We start from the raw sequence: 16,542 nt of genomic DNA on the forward strand, positions 1-16,542 counted from the left end.
TTGTCCTTTACAACAGTGCATGTGTTTTCCATGTTACCGTAGGGCCAGGCCGATCCTGATAGCCATAGGCTGTTTACCTTAGTTATTTTTCCTAGACCCCAAATCTTGGTCACTCTCTGAGTCAACAGTACTTTGTCAAGCATTTCAGTGTAAACACATCTTTTTTTTTTGGTTCTTTTTTTCGGAGCTGGGGACCGAACCCAGGGCCTTGCGCTTCCTAGGCAAGCGCTTCCTAGCGCTCTACCACTGAGCTAAATCCCCAGCCCCCAGAGTAAACACATCTTAAGCCCTGCTGTGCTCACAGGTGTGAGCTAATTGTTATCAGGAAACTTTTCCTCGCTGTGCTTAAACAGGGCTAAAATAAATGACCTGGTGTCAGAACCGTGGACAGCTGGCTACGTTGGTCTGAACCAAGTTTTAATCTTGCCTCACCTGGACTGTTTCAATGGAGACTGTAAAGCCTGCAGGGACACTCCCTTCCCCACCCCCTCACAACCTTCCGTTTTACTTCCTTTGAGACGGGGTCTCTTGTTTTTCTGCTTTCTATGCTAAGCTAGCTGATCCACAACTTCCCATCTCCTCCCAGGACTATCAAGACAGCAAGTGCGTGCTTCCGCCTCCAGTTTCTTGTGGTTCTGGAGATTTGAATTTACATCCTTACACTTGTGTGGCGAGCATTTTACCTCACTGAGCCATCTTGTCAGCCCCTTCTCCCTGTGTTTTAATTCTACCCATTAGAGGAAACGTCTGCTGCTTGTCTTTAATGCGTCTGGTTCACTTTGGTGTGTTCCTTTCACCTTCCTGCCAAGGACATAGTAACAATGTTTATGGCTAAATTGTTAAGAGTTTCACTGCAGAGCGCCTTGGCACATCTGCGGTCAGGGTGTGCTGCAGAGATCACACCACACAACAGAGGTTTATTGGCCAGGGGTGTGGGGTTTGGGAGGGGGTGGAGGAGCAAAAGTCTGTCTTGGAGTGGGGGCGTGGGCAGAGAGAGAAAGAGACAGACACACAGAGAGAGACAGAAAGACAGAGGGAGACAGACAGACAGAGGGGGAGCAAGAGTGAGTGATTGATCTGTGATGGCCGGACCTTTTAAAAGTCTAGTTAGTGTCTGGTGATGATGCCACTTAGCTGCTGGTGCTGAGTCTCTGAGAGCAGGCTTGGGAGCGTCTGTTTTCTAACATTCCTTCATTTTGTTTATAATCCAAAGTGAGGGGATAAGAAGGGGTGGTGGTGAGCTGGAATGAGGTCATTTTAGACTGCTTCTTGATGTCCGGGTGGGGGACATTGATATCTTTGGGGGACCCAAGAAAGCCGGGATGTTGGCCAAGTTCTGGAAGAGCAGGCTGTTTCACTTTGAAGTCTATACTTGGAAGACAACCAAAGGAAATTTAAAATCTTGAGCTTGGGACCATGATAATCGTAGTCAGTGTTTACCAGAACTAGCTTATTAGAAGTCCATTGATTAATGCTAAAACTTTTGAAGTCCTAATCTAGCAATAGTTTAGCGAGGGAAAGAAGTCTGAAGCATCTTTCATTTTATATTCCTTAAGTCACTTGTGCCCCACCCCGCCTTTGTGCCTTGCCTTCATCTTCTCAAGCAGTTTGGAAGCATCAGAGCAGCTCTCGTTGCTTACAGCCCTTGCTTGCTTTGAAAGACGCGGCGCAGAGGGGTAGCGCATGCACATTGGGGGCGGGGGGGGGGGCTAGCGCATGCGCATTAGACGCGCATGTGTATGTCTTTCTGAAAAAGCTGGACGTCTACAAGCTACAGTCCCCAAAGTGACATACCTGGGTTGTGACAGGGAGAAAACTTGCCAGCACGATTTAGCAGCAGACATACACAATTTTTAGTTAAATTCCCCCACTTTTCCTGGCACACACGTCTGTCTATTCATGCCCGACAACGGCTTGGGTTGTTTTCAACTTGTGGTTATTGTGACTAGCCCTGGCCTCTGTAGAGACCGAAAGCGAATTTCAGCTTTCCAGGGCTAAGCTGTGTGTTAGGGACTAAGGTGTGAAGTGATTAGTGGTAGAGGGTTTCCTTCAAGGTGAAGGGAGCGATCTGGAACTAGGTCATGAAGTTTTCACACGTGCTGTGAATGTATTCTGTGACGATGAAGTGTGCGTTTAAGCGAAGTTTCATGTTGCTTTTAAATTTTATTTTTGGAAAAATCTTATCATTTTACCTGTATGGATGTTTTGCCTGAGTGCATGGTGTCCTCAGAGGCCAGAAGAGAGAGTTGGATTCCCTTGGACTAGAATTATAGGCAGTAGTGAATTTCCAAGTAAGTACTGGGAATTGAACTCCAGTCCTCTGGAAGAGCAACCATTGTTCTTATCCGCTGAGCCATCTTTCCACCAGAAAAACAGTTTTACTAACCAGTAAACATTTAAGCCACGAAGTGACAGACATCACACATGATCGACTGGGAGACTGCAAGCACAGAAATATATATGCTACTCAAAATTATTTTAAATTATATTCTTTCCATGTTTATTTGTGGTGTGTGTGTGTGTGTGTGTGTGTGTGTGTGTGTGTGTGTGTGTGTGTGTATTCATGTGCCACAGCAGACAAGTGGAGGTTTAAATTGTTTATCTCCTGCCATGTGGATCTCAGGGATTGAACTTGGGTCGTTAGGCTTAGCGGCAAGCACCTTTGCTCACTGAACCATCTTGCTGGCCCTGAAGCGAGCATGCCTTACTACACAGCCAAGCAGCTAAAACCCATCATCCTATGTTCTCAAGATAAGTCATCACTAGTTGTTCAGGAAGACCTGAAAGATATTTAAGTTTTGTGTCACATGTAGTAGAAACCCGCTTGGAGGTATTAAGCATGCTTAGATTGTGTATACACACATGTTCTAGGGAGAAATAAGTCCTATTTTGTAGTGCTTTCCAGTGCCTATGGTATAAATTCTTTTTTAGGGTTGATCTCAAGCTAGACACGTTGGGAAGAGATAATTAGAAATCTCTCAGGAGATGGTAAAAGCATTTCAGCAGACCATTGTGCATGATTTATTTACATCTATTGAGATTTCCCTTTTTAGGCACACTGGTTAGTGACAATCAGTGTGTAGTTGTGTACAGTTTTACAGTTGGGAGCGTCAGCGTAGATAATGAAGGAGGGTTGACCGGTAGGCAGAGAAGAAGAGGGCATCAGATCCCATTACAGATGGTTGTGAGCCACCATGTGGTTGCTGGGAATTGAGCTCAGGACCTCTGGAAGAGCAGTCAGTGCTCTTAACTGCTGAGCCATCTCTCTGGCCCCCATGAAATATTTTTTGAAGTGGAATTTTCTGGGAGATTGCGATGTTTTTGATTCACATAACCTGTTATTCTGGCTTTAGTGGCCCGTAGCTAAGATTGTATCAGATAATTCCTGTGTTCTTAAAGGATGTCACCATCTTTTCTCTTTGATGTTTTCATACAGAGCCCCGAAAGGGAAAATCCCCAAATGGGTTAAAATGCAGATAACTTATCCACAGAGGGACAATGCACAGCTAACAGGCTGCCTTTGATCCAAGGAAATCAAGTTTACAGTTCATCTAATAGTTATTCCCAACCTGTGGCCCACGGGCTACGTACGTCTGAGGATAGTCATAGCTGTGAGTGCAGCCCAGCACGTTTGTAGATGTCAAAACATTCAGTACTCCTGACTAACATACTTTCTTTTCTTTCTTTCTTTCTTTTTTTTTTTTTTTTTTTTTTTTTTTTGGAGCTGGGTACCGAACCCAGGGCTTTGTGCTTCCTAGGCAAGCGCTCTACCACTGAGCTAAATCCCCAACTCCCTAACATACTTTCTTAATTGGAATGTATGAGAGCTCCCATCCACTCCTGAGGATTTTGAACAACTTTAATAATGAAACTCATTGAAATATACTTCCCCTCTACACACACGTACCCACACTCATGCATGCACGCACATAAAAGTTTTTAGCATGTTAGTGGTCCTTTTAGGCTCCACCAAGCATGCTTGGCTTGCTGTAAAAGGACTGTTTGGCCTCTCTTTGCTCTCTCTGACCCCTTTCTCCCCCTCTCTCCTTCCCCTTCCTTCTCTCTCCAAGTGTTTCTGCCAGCCTCTTCTCTCTCTCTCTCTCTCTCTCTCTCTCTCTCTCTCTCTCCTCTACTCCCTTCTCAAACCTCTTTCTCATGCCCCTGAATAAACTCTGGTGCTTTGGCATGGGCCTGCTGAGGTACCCGGTCCCATCACACCATGCTACACTTTACAAAACATATCACAAGAACATGTATATTCACATATGTACACATATATGAACATACATGTACACATACATACACACGCCTACTCACACACACACACATACACACACACACACAGAGAACATGAAAATAGGAGGACTCATTGTGAAGAGGAAGGGGATCAGCAGGAGTTGGGGGACAAGAGTGTCCTGGGAGTGCATATGCTTGAAATACATCACATGCAAGCATGAAAACATCATAATGATGCATGTTATGTAATATTAATTTACACTGATAAGGAACAATGACAAAACCACAAGTCTATGGACATGATCTGGATTCTAAGTCAACTTTTGCTCTAATCTCTCCTAATATTTGGAATATTGCTGTAACATTATATTCCTAAGGGGCAGTGATTTTGAAAATTAAATCGCTGTGAGTATTAAAATTGGAGTAAAGTCAGTAATTATTGGATGTCTACCTCACTTCATACAAGGCTTCGAGACAAACGCTTTCTTCGTTCCCAGTTGCGGATGAAGAATGTGCCGGGCATACATTTTACCAACGCTGGCAGGAAATAGGCTCCCTCTGTCAACCTGTCAGTGGAAATACTCTTTATTCTCTCTGACCTTGTCTAGAAATCCTTGTGAACACCTAAGGGGGGCGACCTCTTAATTAGTGTGTAAACTTTTCACGAAAACCCAAAGTCGCTACGTGTTCATAGTTGGCGGCACAGCCACGGACCTTTCAAAGACAAGACAGCGCCAGCCACCAGAGGTAAGTTGCTCAAGGGAGGTTTATTGACTGGAAGGAACAGCTAACAGATGGCTGTAGGGTAATCGGGTGAGCCCTGGCGTTCATTTGCAAGCAACATCCCACCAGATGGATGGGGAGTTCTGCTGCTGCTGCTGCTGCTGCTGCTGGCTCAGAAGGAGAAAGGAACAGAAGACAACAGGACAGACATTTCTTTTTTTTTTTTTTTTTCCCATAGGCTTGCTCATTTCCCAGACGCATTTCACGCCTTGTCTTCTCTGAAGCTTTTTTTCTTCTTTGTTTGCTCATGATCTTTGCTAATTGCTTTGAGATTTCTCTTCCAGGGAGTGGAGCCTAGTGGTTAGAATCTTGCTGCGTTGGTCCACCTCCTCTAGGACTTTCTTAACCACTATGGCTTTGGGGGAATCTGAAAATCGCAAGTTAAGGGAAGATTTTTAGCGAGCGAGAAGGAAATGAGTAAGAGGGTACAGAAAGGAATAGTAAGATGGTTTCCCCCACAAGCGTAGGTTAGAGTATGTAGAGAGCACAGATGTGATTTATCTTTGGTGAATTTTAATAACCTGGTTGGGCCAAATCACGGCGACTTTTGACATTATTAAAAATGAGCACACACGTCTGAACTCAGACATGTAGCATGCCACGGTATCCACTCTAAGTCTTACTGTAGCATAAAAACAACGGCCTGTGTGCTGGAAGTGAGGGGGGGCTGGCAGAAGTATGGGATTTCCCTTTCATTACCTTTGCTTTGGTTTCCCGCGTTTCCAGAGGTGTAATCTTTAGACTTGTAACTCGAAGACTTACAGGCCCTGTGGAGACACCAGAAGAGTAAGGGGGGAAGGAAGCCCGTCTGTTGGAGATCCAGCATTAGGCTTTCTCTTGCTCTTTGGAGAACGGTGTCAGTGGGTCACAGCTGAAAACACTCTAACATTAAGAAGCAGCAGTTTAATCTCCATTCCTTGCTGTGTTGGGTTTGGCTAAGTGCTGCTGATTCGTTTCTTGGCAATGGAATGCGGTGCTGAACACTCAGCATCCACGGTAACAGAGACAGTGGCGTTTGTTCCTCGTCACTGATGGTCACAGTCTGGTCCCTGATCTAGTAGATAAGGGCATTTCGGGGTAGTCATCCCTTAGCATCGGTGAGGAAAGGTGCTGTGATTGTAATGGCTTTAGAGGCAAAGACTGTTCAAATATCATCATTGCTAGGGTTGCCTATTGTTTACATAAAACCTATATGCATTCTCCTATACCTTGAATCTCCGGGTCACTTACAGTGCCGACTGGAATGCAAAGGGTGTGCAAGTAGTTGCTGTCCTTTAAGAGGGAGATCAAGGGGTTGGGGATTTAGCTCAGTGGTAGAGCGCTTGCCTAGCATGCGCAAGGCTCTGGGTTAGGTCCCCAGCTCCGAAAAAAAGAAAGATTAAAAAAAAAAAAAAAGAGGGAGATCAAGAGGAAGCCTGCGCACGTCCAGCACCAATGCCCTGTTTTCTTCGCGATAGTTTTCTGCTGCGGGTGTTGGAATCCACTCTTGTGGAAGAGGCAGGCGCAGAGGAGGGAACGCAAACACATTTGCCACATAAACCCCTCCACCTACCCCTCGTCTCCTCCTATGAGGAGGCAGTAGGTCTCGATCTCCTTCTCCAGGTGGGCCTTGACGTTCAGCAGCTGCTCATATTCCAGCTTCTGGCCCTCGGTCTCCGTCCTCACCTGGTGCAGCTGCTCCTCCAGGGCGCTGATCTGAGCCTGGATCTGAGCCAGCTGCGTGCAGTAGTTGCCCTCGGTCTCCGTCAGGGAGCACTCCAGAGAGTGTTTCTGTCAGGAAGAACAGAGAGTGGGTGAGAGGATGCACAGCCCGTTCAGCGAGTCGTCCCTAGCTACCGTAGTGGCCCCTGCCTTTAAAGCCCAGAGCTTGGAAGGCAGAGGCAGGTAGATCTCTGTGAGTTCCAGGACAACCTGGTCTACACACTGTGTTCCAGGCCTGTCAGAGCCACATATGAAATCCTATCGTAAAACCAAAACCAAAACCGGATAAACAAACATCAAACAAACAAAAACAAGCCAAGGACTGGAGAGATGGCTCAGCGGTTAAGAGCATTGACTGCTCTTCCAGAGGTCCTGAGTTCAATTCCCAGCACCCACGTGGTGGCTCACAACCATCTGTAATGGGATCTGATGCCCTCTTTTGGTGTGTCTGAAGACAGCGACAGTGTACTCACATACATGAAATAAATAAATAGATAGATAAATAATTCTTTAAAAACCAAACCAAAACAGAACAAAAGTATATGTGGGTGTCTTTTCGGCAGCAACTGGGTGGGGCTTTTAACCAGTAGGTAGAAACTGAAAACAAACTCAGGGAGCTGTGGGAGATTCCTTCCATACCGTGGCCAGGAGAGACTGTAGTTCAATCTCCAAGGTTTGGAGCGTACGTTTCATTTCCGTCAGCTCATTCCTGGCTGAGGTGGTGGCGCCCACGTCCTCGGTGATCTGCTGCTGCAGCGAAGCGCTCTGAAGTGATATCCAAGAGGGGCAGAGTTTAGTTTGGGGAACAGCACAAAACACAGAGGGGCAGCATTGTCCGGCGAGAGTTACCTTCTCTTGGAACCAGGCCTCGGCGTCCCTGCGGTTCTGCTCAGCCAGGGCCTCGTACTCGGCTCGCATGTTGTTCAGCAGGACGGTGAGGTCCACGCCGGGGGCTGCGTTCATCTCCACATTCACATTACCTCCGGCTGCGCACTGCAGAGCCTGCATTTCCTGGAGGCAGAGGGATGTTGAGCTCAAGTCAAGCGGCACTTTCAGGGAGTCTAGAAGCTTAGCTTTCGACAGAGCCTTGCTTTCCCTCCTTGGCTCTGCAGTGACCATCTCTCCACATTTTATAGCGCCCATTCATTTGACTTACCTCTCGAGGCCAATGACCTCGTCAAGTGTCCCGCTTCGTTCTGAAAGAATCTTCAAGGTTTTTATTATTGTGAGTCAAACCCTGTTCCTGAGGCTGCAAGTCTTCAGTTTAGCTCTGAGAGTAAGCCTTCATTCCTTCACAAGTACAAGTCTTTAAACCTTTTGAAAGGATAGCCCTCTGGCTCTGGCTCTTACTGGATTGAGTAAATATGCTTTCAGTCGGTCTTCTTCGGTCAGGTAGAGAGCAAGCACCTTGATGCTTTCTCAACTCAGGGACTCCCTGAAAACTCACAGCCTCAGCATAACCAAAAGGTTGAGTTCAGATAATTTGAGACAGTTGAAATGATATAAATAGATAAATAAATAAATGTGTGTGTGTGTGTGTGTGTATGTGTGTGTGCGCGCGCGTGTGTGTGATCGTTAAGTTTACACAATCGTTATAAAGCACCCCTTTGGACTTTAGTGTGATTTCTGGTTCTGGGCAGTTGCAATTGTGCTAATTTGGGAAAGTTATGATTTATCTGAAGCTTGAAGCTCCTTGTAAAAATCCCTCTCTGGTGGTGCTAAGAGAAGTGGAAGGATTATTAATAATCCTGTGACCTTCCAGTATTGTTTGCCACGTGAATGCTGGCTATGGTGACTCCTGTCATCTGGAGGGCGGGGATCTGTTCTGTCATCAAAGACTCCGCAGTATTCTGTCTGCGTGGCGTGCTGTTGGCGAGCAGTTCTAAGTGTCTCTGTGGACACAGGTGTCCCTGCCAGGCTGGTGTAGGTTGGCTGTCTGCTGTAGAGACCTTCCCTCTCCTCTCCACCCCTGAATCAGAGGGGCTGGCTTTCCTTCACGATGCCAACCCCCAGGTCCTTCTATAATGTCCTTCCTGGTAGATGCTCTATCTTTGTTTCTCAGTGTGGCTTTAAAGGCCACAGGATTTAGTGAAAACTTTGCCAGTTCAACCAAAAAAAAAAACAAAAAAAAAAAAAAAACAAAAAAAAAACAACAAAAAACAAAAAAAAAAAAAAACAAAGGAAAATCTGTGGGCCATCCATAAGTGAAGCATTTTAAAAAAAATCAGTTGCTCCTAATTCATCAACAATTCCCTGAGTAACTACCATGGATCATAACCACATGTGAATGCAGAGAGCCAAATAAATGCTATAATTCAGGTCGGTTAATTTACAAATTAGCCTCATGACTAACCATGAGCGTGTAAGCCTTTGCTCCTGATTTAAGCTTTTGTGTTAACTATGGGTCTTCAACCACTAAAAAAAAAAAAAAACAAAAAAACAAAACCCAAAGATTTAAAACATTACCCCCTCCCCCATATTTTAGTACAGGAAATATGGACTGTAAGAACAATGGCTTCGTGGTCAAGTGAGCACTTCGAAGGATGCTATGTGCCTGGAAGTGTAAGTTCTAGTATAACAGTTCAATGGTAGTTTCACCTTTATCACTGTGTCTATTAGGAATATTTTAGGGACTGGAGAGATGGCTCAGTAGTTAAGAGCACTGGCTGTTTTTCCAGCAGCCACATGGTGGCTCATGACCATTTATTTACAGTGGGATCTGATGCCCTCTGGTGCCATGAAGGCACACATGCAAACAGAGCACTCATACGTGTACATACATAGATCTTGAAAAGCAAAACACAGGAATAATTATGGCAGAAGGTGTAGAGAGATCAGAAGAACCAGAGGCAGTTCATGATGTCAAGGTAGGAATGGTTTCTGGACCCCATAGGGCGGTTGTATTTAAGGATTCACAGATTTAGTGACAGCGTTCACGAGACTCACACAAGCTCAAGCCAGACAAAATCCAAGCATGGTGCTTGAGTTGGGCACAAAATCCTACTCGTACCGAGGATCTACTGACATTTGACAGCAGCTGGGAGAGAGAGAGTCAATTTTCTCCAGCAATGTGACCCCTGGCAGTGACTACACTCCAGGCTGCATTTCCAAGAGTAATTACACTTGATGGACTCGATGTGAATAGGGGAGAAGAAAACTCCAAGTTGGATAGGTGGGGAGGTGAAGACAGAGAGGACGGAGACAGGAGGGGGTGGGGGAGGAAGGGTGGATGCGGCCAACATATATTGAGTTCTCAAAGAATCAATGCTAATATTATTAAAAAAGAATGTCTTATTATTAAAACTGAATACCCGATGTATGAGGTTAAGGCGTGCTGCTGTTAGGTAGAAATTTAGACTCGGTTTCTCAGGACGGCCTTTAAAGCACATTCATTTCATCTAATTGGGTATAATTGTCTAAGTGGTCTGCTTAATTTAGTGATAATGACAGCCAGCCACTGATCTTAGAAGCCCGATCGTTCTGGAAAGAGTGATTCCGGCTCCCCCCCCCCCCCCCCGCCCTCCCAGCCGTGGGAAAAAGGCAGAAGAAGGGCGGATAACACAGGTAGCTCATCACCTGCAAAGGCAAGCTGGCCCCCGGTGGGGTGAGCCGTGAGTCTTTAGACCGATTTCTGGTTTATGAGGGGAGGTGTGGTGCTGTGTGCCGGGAGGCCGACAGCCAGCCCGTCCTCTCTTACCTCTTTGTGGTTCTTCTTGAGGTAAGTCAGTTCCTCACTCAGGGTTTCGTACTGAATCTCCAGGTCAGTGCGGCACAGGGTGATTTCATCCAGAACCCTGCGCAGCCCGTTCACGTCAGCCTCTACGCTCTGGTGGAGGGCCAGCTCGTTTTCGTACCTTCAAAAGCGTCAGGGATGTTTCCAGGGTGTCATGGTTGGAGACAGGCACCAATCATGGGTATACTCGGGACTTCTGAAGTGGCAAACCTGGCCACTTTCATGACTTCTTTGAAGTAGATTACATGCTTAACGGTTTTTTTTTTTCTTTTTTTTCTTTTTTGGAGCTGGGGACCGAACCCAGGGCCTTGTGCTTGCTAGGCAAGTGTTCTACCACTGAGCTAAATCACCAACCCATGCTTAACGTTTTGTAAAACATGTGAGAGGCATTTGACAAAAACAAAGAAGCAGATTACCGGGCTTAACAAAGAAGCAGATTACCGGGCTTACCCCAGTTTTAATAAATGATCACTAAAACTAGCCAATGTATAGAAAAGTGAAAGCATTCTCTGTCTCTGTCTCTCTGTCTCTCTGTCTCTCTCTCTTTCTCTCTCTTTCTCTCTCTCTCTCTCAAGCAGATTACCGGGCTTACCCCAGTTTTAATAAATGATCACTAAAACTAGCCAATGTATAGAAAAGTGAAAGCATTCTCTGTCTCTGTCTCTCTGTCTCTCTGTCTCTGTCTCTGTCTCTGTCTCTGTCTCTCTCTCTCTCTCCTCTCTCTTTCTAAAGAATCTAAGAAGGGTTTTGATTATACACACCTCTAGCTCCCTAGCTCTCCATCCACTCCCATTCCCCTTGGATAACCCCCAACATGGCCACTCCCATATTTCCTTTTTTTTTTTTTTTTGTGACTTAGCCCACAATCAGCGCTGCCTGCTGGGATCTTGACTGATCTTATTGGCTTGACTTTTTTCAGGTAACCCTAATAGTGAGCACGTGAATGGGTGGCTGAGTCTGCTGTGTCCAGAGTCTTACTCCTCCCATCCTTTGGTTCCAACAATTTTTTCACCCCTCTCTGTTTGTCCTGCGTACTTTAAATCCGAACGCTTTCCAACGCTGGCATAAGACTGACTAGAACTCGATGGATAGATTAAAAAGAACCCTGAATTAAGGGGTTGGGGATTTAGCTCAGTGGTAGAGCGCTTGCCTAGCAAGCGAAAGGCCCTGGATTCGGTCCCCAGCTCCGAAAAAAAAAAAAGAAAAAAAAAAAAAAAAAAAAAAAAAAGAAGAAGAACCCTGAATTAAGACCGAGTGGATAGCCATGGATTCTTTTCGCTCTGGGACGACTTACTTGAGTCTGAAGTCATCAGCCGTGAGCCTGGCATTGTCAATCTGCAGAACGGCATTGGCATTGCTGGTGGTGGAAGTGATGATCTGGAAACCAGGAGTTTGACTTTTTACAAAGGCTACTTATCACAATAATTTTTAAAAACGTGAAGGTTTTCTTAATTTTAGAAAACGCTAATGATAAACATTAACTAGGCTGTTAGTCAAGGGCATTTTTAATATGGAGTTAAACACTTGAATCTACTTCATGATTATTCCCAATGCTAAAGTGAAATGCGCTTAAAAATAATAACCACTAATAATCATGTAGCGTGCTTTTTTTTTTCTTCTTCAGTAAAAAGGACGTTTAGATAGTAAATTACATAGGTGTGATGTGCAAAAATACACTTTCTTACCTGGTTTTTAAGATCATCAATGATGGGGAAGTATCTACTGTAGTCATGATCGAGACCGCGGCATGACCCAGGTCCAAATTTTTCATACCAGCCCTTGATCTTCTGCTCCAGGTCAGCGTTGGCCTCCTGAAGTGCTTGTACATTATCCAGGTAGGAGGCCAGGCGGTCATTGAGGTTCTGCATGGTCACCTTCTCATTGCCGGAGAGGAGGCCCCCCTCATTCACAGTGAAGCCAGCACAGGAGTTGGCCACACCCGTGTTTCCTCCTGTGGAGCTGCTCCCAAAGGCGCAGGAGAAGCCACTTCCAATGCCTGCTACGCCACAAGCATTTGCAGCACCAAAGCTGGCGCCCCTGAGCGATCCTGTGCTGGGACGAGCATAGGACCTCTTGGATCCACTGGAGAGGCGAAGAGACATGATTTCAGGGCAAGCGTGTCGCAGGACTGTGTCCTTGAAAGTCAGAATAGAGTGCCTTCTGCCCCCGATGGTTTTGTTTGCCTTTTTATAGACAATTCTCTAGGGTGTTCTATGAAATTCTGCCTACATAGGGTAAAGCCCGGCTTGCCAGCCTCAGCAAGTTAGCGTAATTGGATGATTTTTTCTAATTAGTAACTAACATCGTTGGGCTCGTTTCTGTAGAAGGGCAGTTGCCCCTAGGTTAGTGTTTATCTGAGAAATGGATCCGGGTGGAGCAATGTCAGGCTCATTATTACAATTTAAAATTACCAGTGAGTCATAGGTTACTTCCAGCCGAGGCTGATAACGCTTGTGGCTCGATCTCAGAGCAGGGATTTGGTATCAGGGGTTTGGGGGTTATTACGCCAAGACAGGTTTTGAAGGTTTGGGGACTTTGATGTTTCCATTCTTCTTACGTTGGTCGGGAAGAGCAACAGCTACACGTTTCCTTCCCACTTGGTCCTTCAGTCACTAGGCTGCGGTTGGTTCTGAATTCCTCGTCACCATTCCCGATGGGAAATTAGCTTCCATTCCGCTGACACCTGCAACATACTTTGTTGACACTTATGAGAGAGCATAGTTGTCCTCTCCTCTCATCCATTGGTAATTAGGAACACGCCCCTAATTGCTGGTATGTTTTGTGGGAGTTTGGAAGGACATCACCGTATTTCCTGACCTCACAGAATTTGAAGCCAACTTGGGAGGAGCAATTTCATCTTTCTTTTGTGGTTTATTTAGCTCAGTTGAAAATCATTGAAAGGTAACTAACTATTCTCTTAGTGTGGGTTCCTACATATTTATTGAAAACCCTTAATATGTAAAGCCCACATTTAAATGACAGATTGAAATTACACACACACACACACACACACTATGGCGTTTCATTACGCACACACAATGGAATGAGCAAGTCCAGCTAATTAACACACACTTCTCTCACATATTTCTGTGGTGAGAACATTTACATTGCACTCAGCAGTTTTCAAGCAAAACATGCGTTGTCATTAATGTAGTCACCCAATTGTATAATGCATCTCCTGAACTCCTTTCTCCTAACTGAAATTTTTTGCTCCTCGACCAACATTTTCCCTTGTACTGCCGTGAGATTAGTGAGGTCGAATTCCTTTGTATAGGTTTGTTGACAGTTTCCTTAAAGGAATGCCTTTTAAATCAGATTGCTTTTTTGTTATTAAGTTCTTCATATATTTCAGGTACTAAATTTTTATATATTTATAATTTACATATGACATTTATAATCTGTACATTTGTATATACATATATTTATATGTTATTTCACATATATGACACTAATATTTATATATTTTGGATACTAAACAATCTTACTAGATATTGCCTTCACAGTATTTTCTCATAGTGTGTGGAGTAGTTCTTTACTCTGTTCTTTTGTTCTGAGGAAGATTTTTAGTGTTTTGTAGTTCTGTGTTTCTAATTTTGCATTTGTTGACTGTATTTTTAGCTTAGCTTCCTCCCCCCCACTGCCCCGCAATGTTCCACATTTCCAGAGGACTTAAATTTGACTCCCAGCATCCACATGAGGCAACTCACAACTGCCTTTACCTCCAGCTCCAGGGGATCTGATGCCCTCTTCCAGGCTCCACAGGCAGTGCACAAATATGGGGCACATACATATACAGATATGCACACATATGTACACATAATTAAAGTAAATCAGAAAAAAGGTTTTTCCAGACATGTCAGGAAGTTTTTTCTTATGATTTGTCCAGTAATCATATTTTCCAAGCCATAGTTTTAAGCGTTAAATTCATTTATTTATTTAATTAATTTATTTATTTTACATAGGATTAGGCGAGGACCTGAAGCCTTCATTTCTTCTCCAGTTTTCAGTGCATTATCCGTTGAAGAGACTGCCCCTCATGTATTCTTGGGATCTTAAAGTAAATTGATTGTGAATGCATGGGTTTATTCCTGGGCCCTTCATTTTCATCTGTGAGGTTATGGGTGCGCTTCTGTGTTGGAACACAATGTTTTACATTCCTGACATTGGTAATAGGTTCTGGGGTCAAAGCAAGTGATGTCTTTAACTTCACTCTCTTTCTTCCTTCTAACTGTTCACAACTGCAGGCCCATTTGAAGCTCACTGAACATCTTCCACAAGCTTTTTTGTTTTTTTTAAAGGAATTATTTATTTATTTTATGTCTATAAGTACACTGTAGCTGTCTTCACACACACCAGAAGAGGGCATCAGATCTCATTACAGATGGTTGTGAGCCACCATGTGCTTGCTGGGAATTGAACTCAGGACCTCTGGAAGAGCAGTCAGTGCTCTTAACCACTGAGCCATCTCTCCAGCCTGAAGCTTGTTTTTCTATCTCTGTGAAGGGTTTACTGTAGTTTTAAAAAGAGATTTACTGAATCTGTATATTTTGACAATTTCAATTCTTTTAAATCTACAAACAGGAGATATATTTCCACTGAGTTTTGTCTTTTGAAATGTTCTAAAATATTTTCATCTATCCTTTTGAGAATTTCACACGATGTATTTTGATATTTACCCTTCAACCCCTCCAAGATTCACCCACTTCCTCCCTTCCCAATTTTGTATTCTTTTTCATAAGTAACCCTTGGCTCCAATTTGTGGGGCTCACATACTCCGGGGTGTGGGGCCAGGAGCATGTCTATTAAGAGACTGCTCATCGTCTACACCTTCCGGGGCCCACACCCTTAACACTAATCCTCCCTCCCCTTGTTGCCATCAAGGGTCTAGAATAGCTCCTCATTTAGGGAGCTGTCAGTGGAAAGATCCTCCACCTCCTGCATCAGTCACACTTTTTTCTTGGGAACTTTTGTGCTATGGTAAAGGGATAGCTTTCTTCTGTGATACTTTGTTACTGCTGATTTTCATATGTCAATATTGTTTTTTACACCATTCCTGAATTCACTTATTAGTTCTATGAATGTTTGATCAGGCATTATACATATTTTTTTTCTTTTCTTTTTTTCAGAGCTGGGGACCGAACCTAGGACCTTGCGCTTGCTAGGCAAGCGCTCTACCACTGAGCTAAATCCCCAACCCCGGCATTATACATATTTACTTATATCTTTTTTTTTAAAAGAAGATTTATTTATTTAACGTATGTGAGTACACTGTCACTGTCTTCAGACACACCAGAAGAGGGCATCAGATCCCATTACAGATGGTTGTGAGCCACCATGTGGTTGCTGGGATTTGAACTCAGGACCTCTGGAAGAACAGTCAATGCTCTTAACCACTGAGCCATCTCTCCAGCCCCTCTCTACTTATATCTTTTAAAAAAGTTGCTATCGTTATCACTATTGTGTGTGTACACATGTATTTGTTATATTTACGATGTGCATGCATTCCACAGCATGTACACGGAGCCTGAGGGATGACTCTGGGGAGTTGCTTCTCTCCCCCTAAGCTAATGTGGAGTCTAGGGATTGTGCTCAGGTCCTTAGACTCGTGTGACAAGTGCTTTATCCACTGGGCTATCTTGCCAAGTACCTCTACATTAGTTTTTGAGATAGGGCCACTCACGGAAACTGAAGTTTACCATTTTATCTAGACCAGTTGGTCAGCAAACCCCTAGGATCCTCCTTTGTACCCCCAGCACTGGGGTCATGGACTTGTTGCCAAGTCTGGCTTTCCAGTGGGAGTTGGGAATCCAAACTTTGGTCTTCATGTTTGCACAGCAAAAAATCCCCCTGTTGAGCCATCTCCCTAATGCTATTTAGGATTTAAAACCGAACAGCAGTGATGGGCTAGAGCAATGGCTGACTTAGTGTTACAAGCACGCACCTCTCCATTCCCAGCACTCACAATGGGTGTTTCACAGTGTTCACAGCTAGGCAAGATGACTGATCATTATTGTTGTTGTTATTATTATTAATTATTATTATTATTTTGTCTCAGAAGGCTGCAAAACATCTTCCAGCGCCATGAGAGC

At 44.4% G+C, this 16,542-nt stretch overlaps 1 protein-coding gene across 2 annotated transcripts; it reads right to left on the bottom strand.

The window, feature by feature from the left end:
• Window positions 1-4,984: 4,984 nt before the first annotated feature.
• Window positions 4,985-13,808, bottom strand: Krt25 (keratin 25). 2 transcript variants are annotated; one of them, NM_001008822.2, is made up of 8 exons: window positions 12,139-12,615; window positions 11,748-11,830; window positions 10,418-10,574; window positions 7,570-7,731; window positions 7,360-7,485; window positions 6,572-6,789; window positions 5,719-5,786; window positions 4,991-5,386 (listed from the first exon to the last, which is right to left on the bottom strand). In NM_001008822.2, exons 1-8 carry the CDS (start codon window positions 12,553-12,555, stop codon window positions 5,277-5,279), a joined length of 1,341 nt encoding a protein of 446 aa, NP_001008822.1. In that variant the 5' UTR covers window positions 12,556-12,615; the 3' UTR covers window positions 4,991-5,276. The 2 variants fall into 2 exon arrangements, with proteins under 2 accessions (XP_063125193.1, NP_001008822.1); XM_063269123.1 differs by having other exon boundaries at window positions 4,985-5,386; window positions 7,360-7,731; window positions 12,139-13,808.
• Window positions 13,809-16,542: the final 2,734 nt, after the last annotated feature.

Source organism: Rattus norvegicus, chromosome 10 (assembly GCF_036323735.1).
Source record: "Rattus norvegicus strain BN/NHsdMcwi chromosome 10, GRCr8, whole genome shotgun sequence".
NCBI lineage: Eukaryota > Metazoa > Chordata > Mammalia > Rodentia > Muridae > Rattus > Rattus norvegicus.

Coding starts and splice junctions, on each gene's coding strand:
- Krt25 (XM_063269123.1), bottom strand. CDS start 12,555: ATGTCTCTTCGCCTCTCCAGTGGATCCAAGAGGTCCTATGCTCGTCCC. Junction 6,790..7,359: donor TACAGTCTCTCCTGGCCACG/GTATGGAAGGAA, acceptor TCTTCCTGACAG/AAACACTCTCTGGAGTGCTC. Junction 5,787..6,571: donor CTCATAGGAGGAGACGAGGG/GTAGGTGGAGGG, acceptor GTGTCTCCACAG/GGCCTGTAAGTCTTCGAGTT.